Here is a 21893-nt window from a genome sequence, read left to right as displayed (position 1 = left end):
GGAGTGGAGCAGCGATCCTCTGCGTGGTCGCCTGGATTGCAGTTCGCCATGACCGTCCCCTCCCTGGAGGAGCTGGACTCCTTCAAGTACAGTGACCTGCAGAACTTGGCCAAGAGTCTGGGCCTCCGGGCTAACCTGAGGGTACGGGGCAAGTGGCGGGTGGGGTAGGACGAGCGGCCTCTACGAGACGGGGTGGGAGGGGACCGAGCGGGAATTCCAAAGGCTGAGGCTGCTGTCCCGGCCCGGGGGCGGTAGATTTGGTTCACAGAAGGGTCCCACTAACTCTGCAAAACCGAGAGGGAGCCATAGTTTTCACCTTATGTTGAGGCTGACTTTCCTGGGGACTCACAAAGACACCGACTCCAAAAGGGTTTGTTTGGTTTCGTTTTATTGGGAGTACTCTGTTATACTTACCAGGGCATCAGTTAGGAAACGGAGGCCCAGAGAGCTAAAGGAATGCTGCATCTAAATGCCGATTAATTGTTAGGCTGTCGCGGAAATAATTGCCTTGGCTTTTGGAAAACTCCAAACAGCTAACATTTCTGTAAATTGTAACAGCGCCCCAAATCTGCTACTTAAATGGGGGACCTGGAAGAAAGGATGACTTTTAGGGGACCTCCCCCGTGGATAAGTTTTTACAACTCAGCCCTGATTTAGTCGGATCGTTCCTCTATTGATCACTACTGTGGTAGTGTTCTATTCAAAACCGGTGAGGTCTTTGAGACTTCAAAACGTTTGGGGGAAAATGTGAGGGTTCAATTCGGGATTGGGGTTCTCTATATTTTATTTTCCCACATAATATTAACGTATACCCTGGAGTTTTGTTCTGCAAGCTGTGATATTTACACGGAGTGAATACCTAAATCAGTCCTCACCAATGTTTTTAAGTGGTTTAAACAAAATAATCAGGGCCCATGCACCTGTTGGTGCTGAATGATAAAGGGCTATCTTTGGAGATATTTCTGAGCTATAGTATTTAATGGCTCCTCAATACTTCATAAACAAAATCTTAATTCCTTGGTTTAAGTCTCTTAAATTTTTTTTGCAATCTGGCTGGAATCTTTTATCCAAGGCAGCATCCAGACTGTACTGGTGCCTGAACACTTGGCACCTTTGTCCATCTTTCTGCCTTTGCTAATTTTAATCCTTTGACCTCAAATCCCCTTCTCTCTCCCTCTTCTTTATCTTCATGAATAATTTCCAATTACTCGTCACAGTCCAACTGAAATGTCATCACTGACCTGGCACCTCATCCCCTCCTCTTCATTCCCTTGGCCACAGGTCCACCACCCCAGTAATCCTAGGAACCCTCTGCGCCTTTAAGGCAGTATAATTCCAAGTACTTTTTCTGAGCACTTGCAGGCTTCCACCTGGCACTGTGGTTATTTGTGTAGATACGTTCTCTACTAAACGTTAAGTTCCTTGAACAGGGATCTCATCCATCCACCTTGGAAGTCTTTACAGCACTAAGTGCAGTACATTTATTTGGGAGGCGTTGGATACTTATTCAGAACTACTATTTACAACTGCTTCTTAGCAGCGCTGGAACAATGCACCAGAGGGTAGCTCCTTTGTGAAGAGTTACTATGGAGGTTTCCTACTTGAGTTCGGCGCTCTAACATTAAGGCCCCGCAACCTTCTGGATATCTGAAGAGCTGTTGCAACTTCGATCTTCTTCTGAAAATCCCACCTATCATTGTCTCTTGAAGAACCTGATCTGGGGTAGCCATTTAATCACCTGTTTTCATATAAGTGGTGTAGTACAGTATTTTGTGTCACTACAGACCTCATTGCTTGCCTAGCATACAACATCTGGTGCATAGTAGGTGTCAACAAATATCTGTTAGAGGTGCTCTTTCCCAGACAAATTTGACTATACGAGGCATTCTAATAACCAACTACAAAAAGACAACTTTGAGATGATGGGAGAAAATTAAACTTGGACTAGGTATTAAATTATATTAAGGTATTGTTAATTTTGTTGCATATGATGGTGGTATTGTGGTTATGCTTTTTTTTTTTTTTTAAAGTCCTTACCTCTTAGCCAGATATTTACAGGTAAAATGTTATGATGCCTGGGATCTGCTATAAAATACTCCAGGAAAAAGAGGGGGAACTAGATAAAGTAAGAACAGCACAATGTTGATAACTGTTGAAATTGGGTGATAGATACATGGGGGTTCATTGTACACATTTGAAATCTTCCATAATTAAAATGTTTTAAGTTACAGTTGGTACAGCTTCAGAGCTCGTTAAATCAATTGCCTTTTTAAAATTCTAAGTGCATAGCAAAAAAATTGAATAAATTGCTCTAAGAAATTATCAAGATTTGATTATTTAAAAAACTTAACAGAATAAGATTTAAGTAAATTTCACCAGTATGATAACATTCAAAATAAATTTAGAAGAGAAAATATTAACTTTCTTTTGAGACACTACTCTTTTTTAAAAAAAAATTTATTGAAGTATAGTTGATTTACAATGTTGTGTTAATTTCTGCTGTATAGCAAAGTGACTCAGTTATACATATATATATATTCTTTTTCATATTCTTTTCCATTATAGTTTATCATAGGATACTGAACATAGTTCCCTGTGCTATACAGTAGGACCTTGTTGTTTATCCATTCTATATATAATAGTGAGACACTACTCTTTTTTTTTTTTTTTTTTTTTTTTTTTTTTTGCATTACGTGGGCTTCTCACTGCTGTGGCCTCTCCCGTTGCGGAGCACAGGCTCCGGACGCGCAGGCCCAGCAGCCACGGCCCACGGGCCCAGCCGCTCCGCGGCACGTGGGATCCTCCCAGACCGGGGCACGAACCCGCGTCCCCTGCATCGGCAGGCGGACTCCCAACCACTGCGCCACCAGGGAAGCCCGAGACACTACTCTTAATAGTAAGGCAAAATGAAGGAGTCAGTTACTAAGATTTATTATATGGCCAGGGTCCTTTTCTCACTCTTGCAAGCTTCAATTATAAAACTACCACTGTTTCCACCTTCTTGCAGCTCCCTTCCCTCACCTGGCAAAACTCTACACCTGATTAAACAAGCTATGTGCTTAATCCTTGCCTGTACTAACCAGCTGACCCTGGCTGGAGAAAATCCCCTAACTTTGTTGACTGAACTTAATTTAAATGTGACCATAAATTTAATTTATGATTTATTTGATTCTCCTACACTTCCTTGGTAGTCATTAATTTTCCCATTATTGAGGACAGTTATTTCATATCTTCTCACCTTAGATTGGCGCCCTTCCATCACTTGATGACTTTGCCTCATAGGTCATGGAAACATAGATGCAATTAAGCTGAGAATTACCTCACCTTTCCATTACCAGACCCACCTGTCTCCGTATCCTTTGCCTTCAACCTGTTATATGTTATGGTAAAAGGCTGTGCCTGAGGGCAGCCTTGCTGTTTGTGCTGGAGATCCCATTCCCCCCTCTGGGGCTACACTCCTGCAGTTATTCCTCTCCGCTGCATCAGTTTTTCTCACTCTGCTGGCTCATTTCCATAATGCGCCCAATCAAATCTTAATGTCATCCATCTTTTAAAAAAGAAACAAAACCCCTCTTCTGACCCACGTCTTTTATCTACTGCCCAATTTCTCTGTTCTTTTCTACAGAAATTGATGTTTTTGAGGCCACCATGCCCTGCACCTTGCAAAGCTTGTGGTGCATCTCTATCTATCTTCACCTGCCCATCAGGAGCATTTGGCGTGATTGAACCCTCCCTTCTGCTCAGACCACTTCCTTTTCTAGACTTCTTTGATATTTGGTTTTCTCCTGCCTTGCTAGCACTTCTTTCCAGTCTCCTTTGCTAGTTCTTCCTCTGCTAAATCTCTAAATGTGGCGTATCCCAGGGTTCTCTCTTGGGCCTTCTTTTCTCTAATTGTGCTTCTCCCTTGGTGATCTTATTCATTCTCAGAACTTTAGATTCACCTGGAACTAATGACGCCCAAATACATACCTTCAGTAAGACCTCTCATCTGCTGACTTGTGCATTTAAGTGCATCGTAAACAGCATGATCAGGTCAAAACAATGAAGATCTATCCCCCGTGTCGGTAAATGATTGATTCCTCCCTTCACTGCCCACACCCATCCATCCTGGTGAGCTCTTCCTCCCAAGTATCAATACACCTGAAATCTGGCCTGTGTGCCGTCTCCAGTGCTGTAAACCTGAGCCATGACACCCTCCTTTCTTGACCACTGCTTCAGGCTGTCTGCTGGTCTCCCTGACGCTACTCTTGCCTTAAAATAGTATTCTCTTGGTAGTTGGGTGATAGTTGAAACTTAGAATATGTCATTTTTCTGCTCAGTTCTCGTCAGATGATTTTCCTCACACCTAAAATAAAATCCAAACTTCTCCAAATGTAATGTGAGAATCTTGGGTTGATCCTGATTTGGAGGGAAAAAAAATTTTTTTAAGCTAAAACTGGAGACAATTGAGTAAATTTGATTTTAGGCTATGTATCAGAGGATATTAGAAAATTATTACTTTTCCGAGGTAATACATTAGAGGTTATGCAGGAAAATATCCCCTTATTTTTAGGAGATGTGGCTGATGTATTTAGTGGTAAAGTATCATGATGTCTGGAACTTATTTTCAACCAGCTTGGCAAGAAATACATATGAATGAGAAAGAAAGCAAACATGAGACAATGTTAAGGGTTGCTGAATCTACGTGAGGAGTATCAGAGTGTTTACTAGACTATTGACTTTTCTATAGACTCGACATTTTTATAATTTTAGTTAGAAGGAAGAAATCTACACTGCGTGCTGTGGCCTGTAACCCTCTTCTTGACCCAGGTCACCTCTTTGGTCTCCCTGCCCTCCACTCGCCCCAGTGTTCACTGTTCTCCCCACACTGGCTTCTCTCTGTCCTTCAAATTCACCAGCCCATCTCTGGGCTTCGTGTTCCCTCTGCTGGGAATGCTCTTCTCCTGCATCTTCACCTACTTCCCCTCCCTCATTCACATCTCAGCTCAAAAGTCACCAACTCTGAGAGGCCTTTCCTGACCATCCTAACGCAGGTTGTCCTCCCCCGCCTCTACCCTGAGCCTCCGGTTTTGTTTTTGCTTCCTAGCACCTAATGTCATACCATTTATTTTTGCTTACTTGGTTAATAGGGTGTTTCCCCACTAGCCTACCTCTAGAGGTTCCTGGAGGGCAGAGACCTTGTCTGTTTTGCTCACCATTGTCTCTCCAGTGCCTGGAACAGCGTCCAGCACAATAAATGCTTGTTGAGGTAGTGCGTGAAAATGTGCTGATGCTAACATCGGCACCTCCAGCTCAGCTCCCCCGAACGTCACCCCCCATCATTCCTCCTGCTGTATGCCCTCACCTGGCTCTGCCACAGGCCCTTCATTTCGTCACTGTTGCATGTTTGAGGTTTTCATGGCATTTTAAGATGTTCTAGAAATCTGTACAACATAGAGCCTATGATTAACAATACTTTAAAATTTGCTAAGAGGTTAGATCTTATGTTAAAGGCTCTTACCACCAAAAAAAAATCCAAAGGGGGCAGTAGGAAACTTGGAGGTGATACATTTAAGGCAGTGATGATGGGTTCACAAGTGTATATTGATCTCCCAACATATCAATTTATATGTATTAAATATCGACAGCTGTTTGTATGTCAGTCATACCTCTGTAAAGTGATTGAGGGAGAAAAAAAGTCAGAAGAACCAAGAATGCCTAAATTCTGCCCTGCAATCACTCACTTCCCAGAGAAGACCCGAAGAGAGGTTCAAGAAACAACAGCAAGTAGAAAATAGGTCTCTCCTTTATTACTGCTAGCCAGTGTGGTGCCTGATATCTTGATGTACAGTTCTTACCACAGTTCTGGTAAAACTCCTGAGCTTCTGGTAAAACACAGCCTGAGCACAGCATCTCCTGTGCCCTGAAGCCCAAACCAAATCGGGATCTCTGCCATTCTCACCTGAACACATGGCTGATGGTAAATGGTAGGAGCAGAGAAGAGACGAGCCTGGTGGCTGGGCCCCCCTTGAGAAGAAACTCTCTGGCTCTCAGCTGCATGGCTGGTGGAAGAGGAGGGAATGAAAACCCAGCCATGTGCTTGAGCTTTTAAAGCACAGGAAAACATAACCCGTCTGATTAGTATTCTTCTTTCAGGAAAGAACGGGAAGGGAAGTTCTCCTGTGGTGGAAGGAGGAACTAAGAGTTCTCTTCCCCTGGGGACCTGTAGCCATCCTCCTAAGGCGGCGCCTTTGGCCTTCCCCATCTTAGGACCCCCCACGCCTCCACACATGCTTCACCAGCTGCCCAAGCCAGAAACCTAGGCGTGATAAATTTCCCTGTTCCTCAACCCTCACATTCACACTGATTCTACTTCCTAGGAAAGTTTTTAAGTCATCCGTGTGGCCTCAGTCCCATTCTAGCCCAGGCTGAAGTCGTCTCTGGCTTCCTACGACAGCCTCCTGGCCCTCGCCGTGTCTTCCATCTTGCCCTCACCAAATGCATTCTGCACATTATACAGCCAGAGTAATCATCCCGAGTAATGCAAAACTGATCACCCATTGCCCTGCTGCAAACTCTGCAGATTGCCTTTGCCCCGAGGGTAAAGTTCATACTCTTTAGAGGCTTAGTAGGCCTGGCAGGATCAGGCCCACTTTCCCAACATTCTCTCTCACCATCCCCTCCAACAGCTCCCTGGCTTCAGCCCACACTGAATTTTAGTTCTTCAAACTCCACACATTCTTACCTTCCTATGCTATTTCTTTACCCTTTTCCCTATGTCCCACTCTCTCCTATTTGTCCTTCAGCCTCAGCAGCTAGTGACTTCACATCTTTGTCTTAGGACTGGCATGTCCACTTACCTACTGAAGTCTACCCTAGCGGTCCAGGCTTTGGTGGCCCAGCCCACCTGTGTTCTCACACGACACCTGAGCTTCCTCATATGGGCATTTACCCCACTGCGCTGTAATTGCCACTTTCCTCTCTGGCTTCTGTCGTGAAATCTGTGCGGACAGGGACCCCTTCTGTCTTGGTTACCCTACTCCCAGCCTGCCCCGGATGACATTTGATGAGTAGAAGAACAGGAGAAAATGTTTTGTTTTGTTTTGTTTTTGTGGTACACGGGCCTCTCACTGTTGTGGCCTCTCCCGTTGCGGAGCACAGGCTCCGGACGCACAGGCTCCATGGCCATGGCTCACGGGCCCAGCCGCTCCACAGCACGTGGGATCCTCCCGGACCGGGGCACGAACCCGTGTCCCCTGCATCGGCAGGCAGACTCTAAACCACTGCGCCACCAGCGAAGCCCAGGAGAAAATGTTGAATGAATCTTTTGTGCTTATTTGATCTACTGATAAGGTCTTTAAACTTTTCTGCAGGCAGACAAGTTATTAAAAGCCTTAAAGGCCCACCTTAAAAATGAAGCAAGAAAAGAAAATGAGAATCAGGTAAGTAACATTTTCATCACCTATTAAATAGCAAAACAATCAGTTAATGAATGATAAACACAGTTGGTGATGACTTAAGACATGCTATTTGTTACCAAAGAGATTGTCATTGGTAATTGTAAATCCTTTCATAATTCTTATAAATGACAAAGCTGTCTCTGTAATCTGTTGAATAAGATGTTCTCATACAAAGGCAAAGATTAATTACTAGTTGCCACATGTATGCCAAATGGTGTGAATAGGGAGGGAACTGGATTTGAGGTCAGAAAAACCCAGTTAAGTAGCAGCTCTGTCTTTTTTGTATGTGTGACCTTGGAAAACTCAAATCATTTATTCTTAGTTTCCTGGTCTTTGAAATGGAAATAACATCTTTTCTGCTGAATTGAGGGTTGTGAGAATCACATGAAGTAGGGACTGTGGAAGTGACTTGTGGGATACTAAACCACTGCTGATGGGAGGGAGCAGTTGTCATGGCTGCTTCAGACCCACTCCAAAGAGTTCTGACAAGGCTCAACACCTAAATGATCAATGAATGCTTCATTCTTAACTTGAAAAATAGGAAAATGTTGAAAGGCCTTAAGGAACTGGGCTTTGGAGGGCATCCATTATATATCTTGAAATGAAGGTAAATATAAACATGAACTGAGCATCTGAATTCCTTCTCTCTGTCTTTATAGATTCCGTAATTCTCTGTATTCCAGGTTATAAACATTTAAAAACATTCAGTGTTCAAAATTCTTTTTGATTCCAGGTTTAATTAATATAAAGTAGACAACAAAATTGATTTTGGATTCCTTTAAGTTTCTATATCAACTAAATCAATATAGATATTTTAATTAATTAAAATTTTTTTCATGGTTAAGGATACATGATCGTAGTGCCATCTGAAATAGGGATTTTACTTTGGGTGGTAATTGATGGGCTAAATTTAAAATGATCTATCATGTTTCAAATTCAGCATCTCAAGAGCCATTCCATTTTGAAAAACTTTCACAAGAGCAGGATGATAATCAAAATTTGGTCAGCTGTAGAATTCCTAAGTGGTGAATCTGTCAATAGTGAGCTTAGGTTGGTGGAAAGAACTGACATAGACAAAGAGTTTATTTATCTAAAGCTGCAGGAGTCAGCACAGTCCAAATACATGGCAAAGAGATCAGTAATATTACCAAGGACAGACAGATGGGTAAGCTTCCAGACCTCCAAATCGTCACCTAGGGAAGTGCACAGGTGTGGGTCACATCTAAGTGAGCATGACCTTCTGGATGCCTTGTCCTCCCTCTGTAGATTAGCCTTAACTATATGAGTTGGAGCAGCTCTGTATGTAGGTTAGTCTGACTGTGTGCTGGGGACTCTCAGAACCAGCTGTGCCACTTCAGTCTTGGGCTTATACAAGTCTTTACAGGTACATCATGGTGCGTTCAGGAATGAACATATCCTACCTGATCACTGCTGGCCTCCCAGACTAACATACCCTGGCTAAGATGTGTGGGGTTAAAACAAGACATCTCTGGGAGTCGTGTTAATAGGTTTCTAAACCAGTTATAGGACCTCTTCTGTACTGTGTTAATGGGGGTAAGGGAGCAATAAGTACTTTTAAAGTGTGTCTATACAATATGTGTAACCTGAGGGTTACACTTCTGTAGTGAGAACGGCTTCTTTTTCCTCTCTTCTTCTTCATGACTATCCAGGGAGTTGGAAAGTAGGATTCAGATAGCGTCTTTCTACTCTCACGTAAATATCCCTGCTCCTTTGAGTTCAGGCTCACCAATTCTCATCTCTCATCTGTTGACTTCCTTGTTGCTTTCCAGTGTTCACTGTCTCATTGCCTGGCTCATCATCTCCTGTCCTGACCTTACTTTGGGTGAATTCAAAGGTCCACCTGGATGTCCCTTACTACCCTTGCCTCCCTGTTCCTTAAGTCCTGTGACTTTCTTTTCCACTCTTCATTAGCCATCCCCTTCTTTGGGTATACCTTGGATCTTAGATCACTTAGAACTATTATTCTTCTGTAATATTTCACCTCCGTCTAAAAACCTTCCATTTTCTAAGCCTCCTTATTCTTTTACAACCAAAACATTTATTTTATATTGTGGTTCTCAACCCAGGATGTGTGGGAGAATCATTTGTGGGGCTTTTTAAAAACACTGATATTTAGGCCTCACCAAATCCCAGGCAACTAAATTAACTCTCAGAGGGTGGGGTCCAGTCACCATACTGAAATGGACTGAAAAGTCAGGATGCAAAGCCCTCTTACCCACTACTTCCACGTGCAGAGTACCAGGTGTCTACTACCGTCTAAAATGCTGGAAGGTTTCTCTGTAAGGAAGAAGATGACCCTAAAGGAAACATGATACAGAAAACAAATGAAAGCTTTGAAAAATGTCTTACAATAACCTATTGAATTACCAACTCCTGGAATCAAGCTACACAGACGATTCAATTAAGGTTACATAACAAGCTATAAATGTTAACAACTTGAAGAATAGACGACAGAAGTTGAGATAAGGACAGGAGGTGAAGAAAAGTATAAGGATGCTAATATATGCAGTTTACAGGATATGTGTCTGCAGTCATGGAACAAGAAATAAAGGTTTAAATATATTTAAAGCTGCAAAGGTAATAGAGTGAGTAAGTGGTATAAGTCTATTAGGAAGAAGATGGGGAGATGAGAGTGGTACAAATGAAGTAAATCTTAGTACATGAGGCACTGAAAATAGTTATTGAAAATAAAAATGAATATCCCATCAGCAAATCATTAGTGATATGTAAGTAACCTCTTAACATCAAACCCTAGAAATATGAAGGGTAGGGCAGAGAATGACTTACTTTTCATTATACTCTCTTTAGTATTTTATTATTTTAACTATATGTATGTATTAGTTTATTTCAAAAAATTAGAATTTACGTTTAACAAGCTACAAAAACACCAAGAACAAATCAAGCCTCTCCTTTATCGTCTCTAGGTAGGATAACATGCTTAATGCCTTCCTAACACTCGATGAGGATATAATTCACCTATTTCTCCCTAGTGCTTTTATAGTTTCATATTTTACACTTAAATCTCTAATCCATCCAGATTTCATTTTGGTGTGAGAAAATGATCGAGTTGCATTGCCCACCCCCTCACCAAAAACATAGTCAATGTTTTCTCCACATCATGTGTTGAATAATGAATCCAACCATCCCCCACTAATGTGAGGTGCAACCATTGTCATACGATGATTTCTTCTAGAAGCAGTTCTGTTCAAGACATTCTGGTACCTGTGCCATGCTGTTTTGATGACAAAGCTCTTTACTTCTAGTTTATGATAGTGCACATGCCCTTCTTCCCTTACTCCCTTATGTTGACCTTTAACAAGTTACTTTGGGCTCTCTAAGCCTCAGTTTCCCTACCTGTGAACTGCAGATAATGATTTTTTTTTTTTTTTTTTTTTTTTTTTTTTTGCGGTACGTGGGCCTCTCACTGTTGTGGCCTCTCCCGTCGCGGAGCACAGGCTCTGGACGCGCAGGCTCAGCGGCCATGGCTCACGGGCCCAGCCGCTCCGTGGCATGTGGGATCTTCCCGGACTGGGGCACGAACCCGTGTCCCCTGCGTCGGCAGGCGGACTGTCAACCACTGCGCCACCAGGGAAGCCTGCAGATAATGTTAATACTTGTCTCATAGGCTTTGAGGAATAAATGAGATAATCCATGTGAATACTTAGCCCAGTGCAGTTATGATATTAGCTGTAATTGTTATTAGTTATAGCATACTGCCTAGATATAGTGTATATTCAGTAAATTAACATACTTTTAATAATTTGTGGGAATTCCCTGGCACTTTCACCGCCATAGGCCTGGGTTCAATACCTGTTCAGGGAACTAAGATCCCACAAAACATGTGGTGTGGCCCCCCCCCAAAAATAATTGGCTTATTTACGCACACTAAGATGCCTTTGAATGCTTTGCAAGCCTAGTTTTTTAGCTTGGGTTGTTAAGTGTGATTGTTTCTTTCTGAATACTCTATCATTCTTGTCCTTGCCTATAATTTAGTTCTGGAGGGTTTTAAAATTATCTCTTGCATATGTAATACATATTTTTTATTCAGTTTAAATTCTGATTCTTCCTGAGCATTGTAACTCTATACATTGGACATGGCAGATTAATGTCTCTCTTTTTCAGGATGAAATTCAAACTTCTGCATCTTCTTGTGATGAGATTGAGGTACAGCTCAGCAGCCAGGAGCAAGCTGAGAGGGAGCCAGTTAGCCATGTTACCAAAACAAGGAGAAGGCGCAGGACTGTCTACAGGAGCCCTGACTCCCAGGTGAATAGAAATGTGCAAACTAAAAATAAGCTACCACCTGTGCCCAAACTGGTATATTATTAGGGAACCTTCTCTTAATTCCCTTATGATATCGGGTGGTGGCAAATACTGTTGAGCTCCGTGAAAGCGCAAACCTGAGTCTGGCCTCATCACACCCCGGGCACTGGCACTCGGGAAGCACTTAGTAAGTATTAAGCACAAATTAAATGTTTGTTGAATAATATGAACATTCATTGAGTGTTTACTTAAGTGAGGTGTAGTAAGTAAGAAGGAAAGAGATACCAACATCAAATATGATTTTTTATTTTTCCTCCTTCCTATCTTGTCCCGGGCCTGGCGATCAGCTGAGCTTAGTCTTTGAACAGTGTGGTCACGTGATTCCGGGGGCTTCTCCCACTTGCTCTGAGAGGACTCTGATTTTATTATCCTTTCATTCAAATGTAACTTTTACAAGATGGTCCTAATTTTTATTTTCTAGCTTTATGTAGTCCCTTAGTCATTAGCTTGTCTAGGTCTTTCAGTGTTAGTTTCTCCTCCCTAGGAGAGCAACCTCTGCCATGTATGCCTTCCAGTGGTCCCTAGTCTCTACTATTCCCAGATGCATGTTCTCATGACATCTGGTGAGGCAGAGAACCAAATCTGCCACTCAAAAAAGCTTGGTCTCCTACTTTTCTTTCTTTAATTCATTTTCCTCCTCAATTTGGTTCCTATCTTTGGAAGGCAGTGATTACTTTTTTCTTTCTTTATGTCTGACTATAAGCAATGTTTTTAATGATATGTTTTTAAATTGAGATATAATTCACATGTAACACCTATCAGTTTCAGGTGTACAATGTAATGATTCAATATTTGTGGCGATCATTTCACAATATATATACAATAAGTCTAGTTAACACCTCACGTAGTTACAGTTTTTTTTCTTGTGATGGAACTTTTCAGATCTACTCTTAGCAATTTTCAAGTGTGATTCCTTATTTGTTACTGAAATCATTTATTTTCTTTTAAAATTTGTAGCAGGATCATTCAGAGATAAAAGTATGTGATCCTACTGAATTCCAGAATCAAGAAAAGCATGAAAAGCAGGCTCTCAGAACTGCTGCAGAAGCTCCTTCTCTACCAAACAAGAGTCAAGATGAGAATGCAGTGCCCTCAGGAAAAACTGGAATAAATGGTATGCCAAGTAACTTTTTAAAAATCCAAAATTGCTAGGGTAACCATGTGCATTAGTTTCCTAGGACTGCCATAACAAAGTGCCATAAACTGGGCAACTTAAAACAACAGAAATTTGGGAATTCCCTGGCAGTCCAGTGGTTAGGACTCGGCGCTTTCACTGCTGGGACATGAGTTTAGTCCCTGGTCGGGGAACTAAAATCCTGAAAGCTGCACGGTGCGGCCAAAAAAAGAAAAAAAATTATTCTCTCACAGTTCTGGAGGCTGGAGTCTAAAATCAGGGTGTCAGTAGGGCCATCTTCCTCCAAGATTCTGGGGAGAATCTTTCCTGGCCCCTTTGTACCTTCAGTGGTGGCTATAGACCTTGGCTTGCAACTAAATCTCTGCCTCCTCATCATGTGGCAGTCTCTCTGTGTGTCTTTTTCTTTCTTTCTTTTTAAAAAAAAAAAAAATCATTCATTCATTCATTCATTTATTTATTTATGGCTTCATTGGGTCTTTGTTGCGGCGAGCAGGGGCTACTCTTCCTTGGGGTGTGCGTGCTTCTCATTACGGTGGCTTCCCTTGCTGTGGAGCATGGCTCTAGGCCCATGGGCCTCAGTTGTTCTGGCATGTGGGCTCAGTAGTTGTGGCTTGTGAGTTCTAGAGCGAAGCCTCAGTAGTTGTGGCGCACAGGCTTAGTTGCTCCATAGCATGTGGAATCTTCCCAGACCAGGGCTTGAACCCATGTCCCCTGCATTGGCAGGCAGGTTCTTAACCACTTCACCACCAGGGAAGTCCCTATTTATTTATTTATTAGGCTGTGTCCAGTCTTAGTTGCGGCACGTGGGATCTTTGTTGCAGTGCGTGGGCTTGTCTCTAGTTGTGGCGCATGGGCTCTCTAGTTGTGGCACACGGACTCTCTAGTTGTGGTGTGCGTGCTCTAGAGCTCATGGGCTCAGTAGTTGCAACACACGGGCTTAGTTGCCCTACGGCATATGGGATCTTAGTTCCCTGACCAGGGATCAAACCCTAGTCCCCTGCATTGGAAGGCGGATTCTTAACCACTGGACCACCAGGGAAGTTCCTGTGTGTCTTTTTCTTTACATTGTTTTCTTAAAAGGACAGCAGTTATATTGGATTAGGTCCATCCTAATGACCTTGGTTTAAGTTGATTACGTCTACAAAGACCCTTTCCAAATAAGGTCAGATCACAATTATTATTATTATTTTTTTTTAATCATTTATTTATTTATGTTTGGCTGAGTTGGGTCTTTGTTGCTGCTCACGGGCTTTCTCTAGTTGCGGCTCTTTGTTGTGGTGCCCGGCCTTCTCATTGCAGTGGCTTCTCTTGTGGCGGAGCACAGGCTCTAGGCGTGCAGGCTTCAGTAGTTGTGGCTTGCGGGCTCTAGAGCACAGGCTCAGTAGTTGTGGCGCATGGGCTTAGTTGCTCCACGGCATGTGGGATCTTCCCAGACCAGGGCTCAAACCCGTGTCCCCTGCATTGGCAGGCGGATTCTTAACCACTGCGCCACCAGGGAAGCCCAGATCACAATTATTAGAGGTTAAGACTTCATTCAGCATATCTCTTTTGGGGAAACAGTTCAACCCGTAACACCATTATGTAGAACTTCTAAGGGTTCAGCAATGAAAGCACAAGTTAGAACCAAATACAGTAGGCCATCAGGTCACTTTTAATAACCGTGTAGAAAGCAGAATATGAGTGGTAGCTGGAAAGTTTAAGGCAGTTGATCTTAAGGCAGGATGAGGAGAGAGCCTGGCTCATTCTGCCAATTAGCTCCTTCTGGCCTGCTCCAGAGACAGGTACAAAGACCTGTTAGCCCCTTCAAGTAGGACAGTTAAAAAGGATCTGCAGAGTCTACCTTCCCAGGGGTGTGGCCATTTTATTATGATAAATGTATATTTTACTTAGTCTCTAACCTCCTAAAAACCTCTTCCCTAAACTTTCTCAACTAAAAATTTGTTTCAGTAAGGCCTGAAAACTTCAGTTCCCCTATGCCTAACAGGACTTGGTGCTTTCTGATTTCATCCCTCAGGAAGCCTGCCAGTTGCAACAGTGTCTCAGTGTTCATTTCCCCCAGCACATCTCTCTGGGACCTGAGGCTTGCCTGAGGGGATTGGGAGAGAAGATGATCCACTCATGTCCACCAAGCAGTTAAATGCAGAATTTCTAATGCTGTGCCCTCCCAGTTTCCCCAGAATTTTGAATGTCTTACTAAATCTAGAAAGTTAAAGAAGGTAGATGTTCTGATTTGTAGGTCTGAGGTGAGCCTGGAATTCTGCAGATTTAATAAGTACCCCCAGGTAATTTTGATGCATATGCCTCATAAACCCATTTTGAAATCCTGAGACGAGGGGAATGTAAAGAAATATGACAGAGTCAGAAGTGGGGGTGGAATTTAAAATATCTATTATTCCACCAATCATGTTGTCAAGAAGACTTACCTCTAGGACCCAGTTTTGAAGGCATGGGAAAAATGAGGGTGGACCCTTTAAGTCAGGTTTGCCCAATGAAGCGCACAGGCTGTTTGAAGGAGAAAAATCTGATCATGCAGTTTCTGGTGAGAGGAATTTTTTAAACTTTGACATAATTCCAGACTTAAAGTTGTAAGAATAGTACCAAAAGTTCCTATATCTCGTTCACCTAGATTTCTCAAATGTTAATATTTTGCCGTATTTGCTTTATCCTCCTCTCTATTTATATTTATATACATATCTACGTACGTATATGTGTTATATACATTTTTTTCCTGAACTGCTTGAGAGTGTTTCAGATATGTGCCCGTTTACCCCTAAATGTTTGTGTGTTTCTTAAAACATCAGGACGTTTTCTCACAAATGTACAGAGAGCAGAAAGTTCACTGATAGGGTTTCTTCATATTCCGCATTACAACTAACCTCTGAGAAACAACCACTTGTCAAGGTTTGGTATAGTATCAAAGAAGAATATCCACAATTATCTGAAAAGGCTATTAAAATACTCTTCACTTTCAACCACATAGCTGTATATGACAAAATTTGTTTTCATATATTACTTCAATCAAAACAATATATCACAACATATGTATACAGAAGAAAAGAGAATCCAGCTGCCTTTTATTGTCAGATGATAAAGAAATTGTAAAAACAAAAATAAAAACAAAAAACGCTCTACTCACTTTTTTGATTTAGAAATTTTAGCCATTTTTCATAAATTATTTATGTTAACGTATAGTGGGTATATTTTTAGTGAATCAAATATTTTTAAATGTCTTAGTTTTAATATCTAATATGACACATATTGATATAACATACATGAACAAAAATTCTTTGGGGTCCTCAGTAATTTTTGAGAGTACAAAGGGATCCTGAGGCTAGAAAGTGTGAGACCTGCTAAGTAACCTGTAGACAGACCTTATCTAGATTTCATCCCAGCAATATCCCTTAAAACAAAGGCAAATCTCCACTCATTCTTTGCATTTCATTGCCATGTCTCTCCTTTTTTTAATAAATTTATTTATTTATACATTTTTAAATTTTTGGCTGCGTGGGGTCTTCGTTGCTGCACACGGGCTTTCTCTAGTTGCGGTGAGCAGGGACTACTCTTGGTTGCCATGCACAGGCTTCTCATTGCGGTTGCTTCTCATTGCGGAGCACAGGCTCTAGGCGTGCGGGTTTCAGTAGTTGTGGCACGCGGGCTAAGTAGTTGTGGCTCATGGGCTCTAGAGCGCAGGCTCAGTAGTTGTGGCGCATGGGCTTAGTTGCTCTGTGGCATGTGGGATCTTCCCAGACCAGGGCTCGAACCCGTGTCTCCTGCATTGGCAGGCAGATTCTTAACCACTGCACCACCAGGGAAGTCCTGCCGTGTCTCTTTAACCTACTTTAGTCTGGAACAGTTCCTCAGCCTTCCTTTGTCTTCTAGGGCATTGACCTTTTTTAAATACAGGCCAGTCTCTTGGGTCCTCTGACTTGGTTTGTCTAATGTTGGTGATGGTTAGATTCAGATCATGCACTATTGGCAGGAATCCCACAAACTAGGGCTGTGTCCTCCTCATTCAGCACCCCAGAGGGCTCAGATGTTGGTTTGTCCTATGACTAGTCTTGTCAACTTGCATCACCTGGTTATGGTGGTGTCTGCTAGGTTGCTCCTTTGTAATAGTTATTATATTTCCATTTGTAATAAGCATCTTGTGAGGAATGACTGTGACTCTTTAAATATCCTATTTCATGGCCAAGGTCCAAGCAAAAGCCCTATAGCCCCTCTGCTCTATCCAGTCATTCTTTTGCCTTGTTTTATGGATGCATTGGGAAACCTTAAGGATGAGTGACTTTATAAGTAGCATTTCTTGAAAACCCACTTGCACAGTTTTTAGTAGATTGCCTTAAGTTGAAAAAGATACTAGAATGTGGGAGATAAGTAGGCAGAAATAGAACCCTTATATACGTGATGGCTTTAACTGGATTTAAAGAACAAAAGTAAAACAAATATAGAAACAAAGGACCTGAGAAAATATAATAATAGCCAAAATGATAATAGTGTTTCTTAGGCTGGTGAGATTGTGTGACTTTTATCATCCTCCTTAAAACAGCTAGTCATGTTCATAGCAAAAGTTCTGGAAAAGAGTTTTATAAACATACAGAAATTTAAAAACGTCTATACAAGAAGCATAAAATGTCTGTCTACTTGAAATACGAGCTAAAATTGTGGTGATGCCATAACTAATGCTTTGTGCTCCTTGCGCCGTCTCTGCCACACCTTGGCAGAGGCCTATCACATGAATATGCTCCACGTTAACTTACATTTCTTAATGGGAATAATTTTTGGAAATCTTTCATTAGTTCTGTATCCTTGGATTCAGGTAATGAAGGTCCAAAGATACCTTCAGAAAGAAAGAAGTCTCTCTACACAGATGGGCTTTCCAAACCTGGAAAAAATAAAAGAACTGCAAGCACTACTCCAAGTAAGTTTTGCACACAAAGAAACATAAAATGGTGGTTGGCCCCCTTCAGGCTGACGCTGCAGAGGCAGTGCACTGTGACAGCCGAAGGCTCAGACACTGGCATTGGGGTTTGCGCCCTCGTTCCCTCATTTTCTACCTGTGAGACCTTGGGAAACTTATTTATCCCCAGTAAACCCACGTCCTCAGTTTAAAGTGGGAATAATTAATCTACCTATTTCATCAGGTTAATACATGGATTAATTAAGACTGTTTTCCACTTCTGATTACCTAGCAGGGCAGCTAGCCTGTAGCAAGTATTCAAGAAATATCTGAGAATTAATGTGTATCAAGTACTTGGCACAATGTCTACCTTGTAAAAACTTACTATTTTTAGTAATAAGTCTAAGGGACTCCATTTCTGGACATGTAATTCTCTTTCTCTATTGCCTGGCACATAGAATGTTGATTGTGCTATGTGTTTAGATTACTTAAAATGCTGCTTAGCATATTTGAGAAATTCTAACAATTATACTTAATAAGAATATAATTAGTTAGAATAGTACAGAGCAGGAGTCAGCAAACTGTTGTCCATCTTGGCCTGTCTTATAGCCCTTGAGCTAAGAACGGTTTCTACATTTGTAAAGTGTTGTATAAAAGAAAGAATATGAGACAGAGACCACAGTGTATGTGACCGCCAAGCCTAAAATATTTACTGTCTGCCCGTTCACAGAAAGTTTACCAATCCTTTGCATAGATCTTTCTTAGCATTATTAAATGTCAAATTTATGATTAAGTAAAGGCCATTAATTAATTGGTGAGGGGAGAGGACAAATCTGTTAATCTTTTCTTATCCTCTGGACTAAACTAAGATGTTAGTCAGCAGTGAAATGGACAATGGAGAGAGATGGTCAGTGTTTGATAGTTTATAAGGTGAATATGCTTTGCCCCTGACTTTCTAAAACCTAAATGTTTTGAAACTAAAATTTTAGCAAAGATGATGCTGAAGTTGAATGTCAGGGATGCCGAGACAAGAATAAGAGTTAACAGAAAAACATAGGGAAGGTGAATAAATGGATTTTGTCTTGTTGTTAATTGTCATATTTGGGGAAATATTCTAGATTTTAAGAAGCTTCATGAGGCTCGTTTTAAGGAAATGGAGTCTATTGATCAATATGTTGAGAGAAAAAAGAAACATTTTGAAGAACACAATTCATTTAATGAACTGAAGGTATGCTGATAAAATTATGTTCTTAATGCCACTAAGCTGTTTGATTTTAATGTTGATACTGTGTATATACCATGGTTAATACAATTAGCTATTATTCTACTAGTGGAATGGATTTGTTCGAGTCTAATGTATTTTTATTATTTTAAATTTGTTTTTGAGAATTTTCAAAACCCTCCAGATAAAGCAGTGAATCTTCACTATGAAAAAGAATTCTGTAAAAAATAAAGTTAAAAAAATAAAACATTTAAAAATTTGTAATAAAAAAATTAAAAAGTAAACAGGAAAAAAAGGAAAAAAAGGAAGAACTCCAAAGTAGCAATAAGTTGTTCTGTTTTCCACATTCAGACACTGTGCCTATCACTTTTGTTGGGGAAGGACTGATATATGGCTGAAGCCATCTTTCCCTGTCTCTGACCTAAAGGGAAAATGAGTGACTAGCAGTTGCTAATTTGAAGTCTTCCTGTCATAACTGAACTCCCTGGGTGGGGGGCCATCAGGCCAGGTCCTGCTGGACTCAAGCAGCTTCGAGTAAGAGAAGGTAAAGTCAACCCTGAGGCTGAGTTAGCAGCAGAGTAGTGAGTAAATAACATCCTAGGAAGTTGATGTTCCTGTCTTACATGGTATTTGGTGTTAAAGGGGTGCCACAAAGATGGATGGGAAACACTTTTGAATTTAATAATACATAATAACCTGCCTATTTCTCAAAGAATTTGAGGCGGTTTACACACAACACAAAACAGTATAAAGCTGGTTTAAAAGGGGCAGAAAATGAGCACTGTTAACTGGCACAGTGGCTAATATATCAGTCACTCAGTTGAGTTTTGAGTTTTCTGATACCAGTGCCAATGGGGAAATGCACTGGGTAATAAGTTCTAAATAATTAAAAAACAAAAAAAAATACGGTTCTTAGAAGCTTAATCTTGGATAATAAATGTTCACTTGAACATTTATAAAACCACTGTTACCACAGTTGAAGACACTGTTAACAACCTTCTAGCAAACAGTCATGGCATTAAACATCTCCATTCCTTCATAGTGATCTAACAACATGGGTGGACAATCCAGGGAAGAGATTCAGTATGTCCATAAGAAGACTCTTAACTATTAGCAAGGGCTAAGTATCACAACATTCACAGCTGAATATTGGGACGAGAGGCCCATCCCAGAGGAGCGGGGGAGGGTGTCCTGCTGATGCTTTACAGAAAGTAGACAGTTAGCTTCTTTTTCTGCATAGGCATGAGCTAGCCGCAAATATGCCTGTAAGGAGGGCCACTCGTTCTCCTTACCATGAAGCTGAGACTACTTAAGTACTTGATTGAAAGTCAAGCTTTCTGTACTACATAATATGGATGAATTAATTTCCATGTAAAAATTAAGGGCAGAACAACTGCTTCAACCATCAATTTGAGTGTAGCCTTGAAGATGTGTTGAATAAATGAGTAGCTTATGTTGTTTTTTAGTTGATAGCCCCATCTGAATGAGTTTAGTTCTAAAATCCCACCCCAGCGCCACTGTTTAAGGAATTGGTCAATCAAATGGGTTATTTGGTATGATCTGTTAGGAGACTAGAGAATAAAAAACAATTACAGTGACTTCACCATAGCTAATATGGTTTTCTTGATGGTTGACTTGTTTGGGGATTGGTCATTTGGAGAGTGATGGACAATAAGAAATGAGCAGAGATCTAGAGAGAATCATCCTGGCTGTGACCAATCTCTCCTTTCATGATTAGAGGATGGAAACCTGACTGAGTTAGTTGCCAAATGGCTCCCGTCTGCAATGATCTGAAACCTTGTGCCCCGAGTTGACTGTTTACTTGGCTAACAGTAAGAATGATCAAATTTTTTGATCTTTGACAGTATATGACAAAATCCCAATTGAATTTGCATTTCTCTGATCATTACATGTTACATGTTTATGTTACAAATCTTTATATGTGTTCATTGATGGTTTTGCTGTGAATTTGCTTTTTCTTAATTTTTGCTGATTTATGAGCCACTTATCTATATTAACGACGTATATTATGTATTATATGTTCTAAATACTTTCCCACAGTTTGTCTTAACGGTGTCTTACCTTGTGGAAGGTTTTATTGTTTTATCCAACTATCCAGCTTTTCCTTCTAAAACTGAGGGTTTTGTCTTGCTCTCTCTGTCCCAAGATCATAAAAATATGCTTATATTTATTTTTACTGCTTTCATTATTTTTCCCTATGTTTACTCCTTAACCCACATTTTTATTTTTATGTATGGTATGATTGAGCTCTTTGCTTTGTTAAAACAGGATTTTTTTTTGCTAAAAGAAAGGAAGGAATTGATTAGATACACTGCAAACAAAATAAATTAGTGCTACTAGAGTCTGCGGCATAATATTCTACCTGAAAAGTCAGAAAGATTGGTATTCAGTGCGAGTAGAATCATTTAAACATAAGTTGCTCAAGCAAAGGTGTAGAGTTGGTGATTCTGTCACCAGGTGAACTGGAAAGTGGGAATTTTAGGGGAAAGACAGAAGAAGATATAAAAGTTGTGGTTAAATATAACAGCATACTTAATACATCTAACCTGAGTTTTCAGCTTATAGTAAAGATATGTATTTACCAAATACTTTGGTTTTAAATTTGTCTCACAACATGAGAATCTCTTCTGCTCGTATGTCGAAATGAGAAGTTAACATAATTCTCTAGTTTCTTGTATTATTTCATAGGATATAATCAGAATTTTTATGTCTTTTGGCTTTACATTGTCAATTTTAATAGTCCTATCTCTGCTGTCAGTGAAGTTAGATTTCTTCTGCTTGCAACAGAGCTTAGACTAATGATAGTAAAACATTCAGCCATTCTTTGTGCTTTGA

General features: G+C 40.9%; 1 protein-coding gene across 3 annotated transcripts in view; it reads left to right on the top strand.

Annotated features, from left to right (window-relative positions):
- The first annotated feature begins 22 nt into the window (after positions 1–22).
- NUSAP1 (nucleolar and spindle associated protein 1) overlaps positions 23–21893 on the top strand; it is a 30625-nt gene continuing 8754 nt past the window's right edge. Inside the window, exons 1-6 of one of the 3 annotated variants that reach the window (XM_079699760.1) lie at positions 23–141; positions 7353–7421; positions 11583–11726; positions 12786–12897; positions 17735–17836; positions 18934–19043. In XM_079699760.1, coding sequence (XP_079555886.1) covers positions 49–141; positions 7353–7421; positions 11583–11726; positions 12786–12897; positions 17735–17836; positions 18934–19043 — 630 coding nt within the window. In that variant the 5' untranslated portion in view covers positions 23–48. Of the gene's footprint in view, positions 142–7352; positions 7422–11582; positions 11778–12740; positions 12898–17734; positions 17837–18933; positions 19044–21893 lie in introns of all 3 variants that reach the window. The other 2 variants (XM_079699759.1, XM_079699758.1) reach the window with 2 other exon arrangements.

This window comes from Hyperoodon ampullatus, assembly GCF_949752795.1.
Source record: "Hyperoodon ampullatus genome assembly, chromosome: 3".
In the NCBI taxonomy this organism is placed as follows: Eukaryota; Metazoa; Chordata; class Mammalia; order Artiodactyla; family Ziphiidae; genus Hyperoodon; species Hyperoodon ampullatus.
The sequence above is the reverse complement of the archived record's forward strand: the minus strand, read 5'-3'. Positions and strand labels throughout refer to the sequence as shown.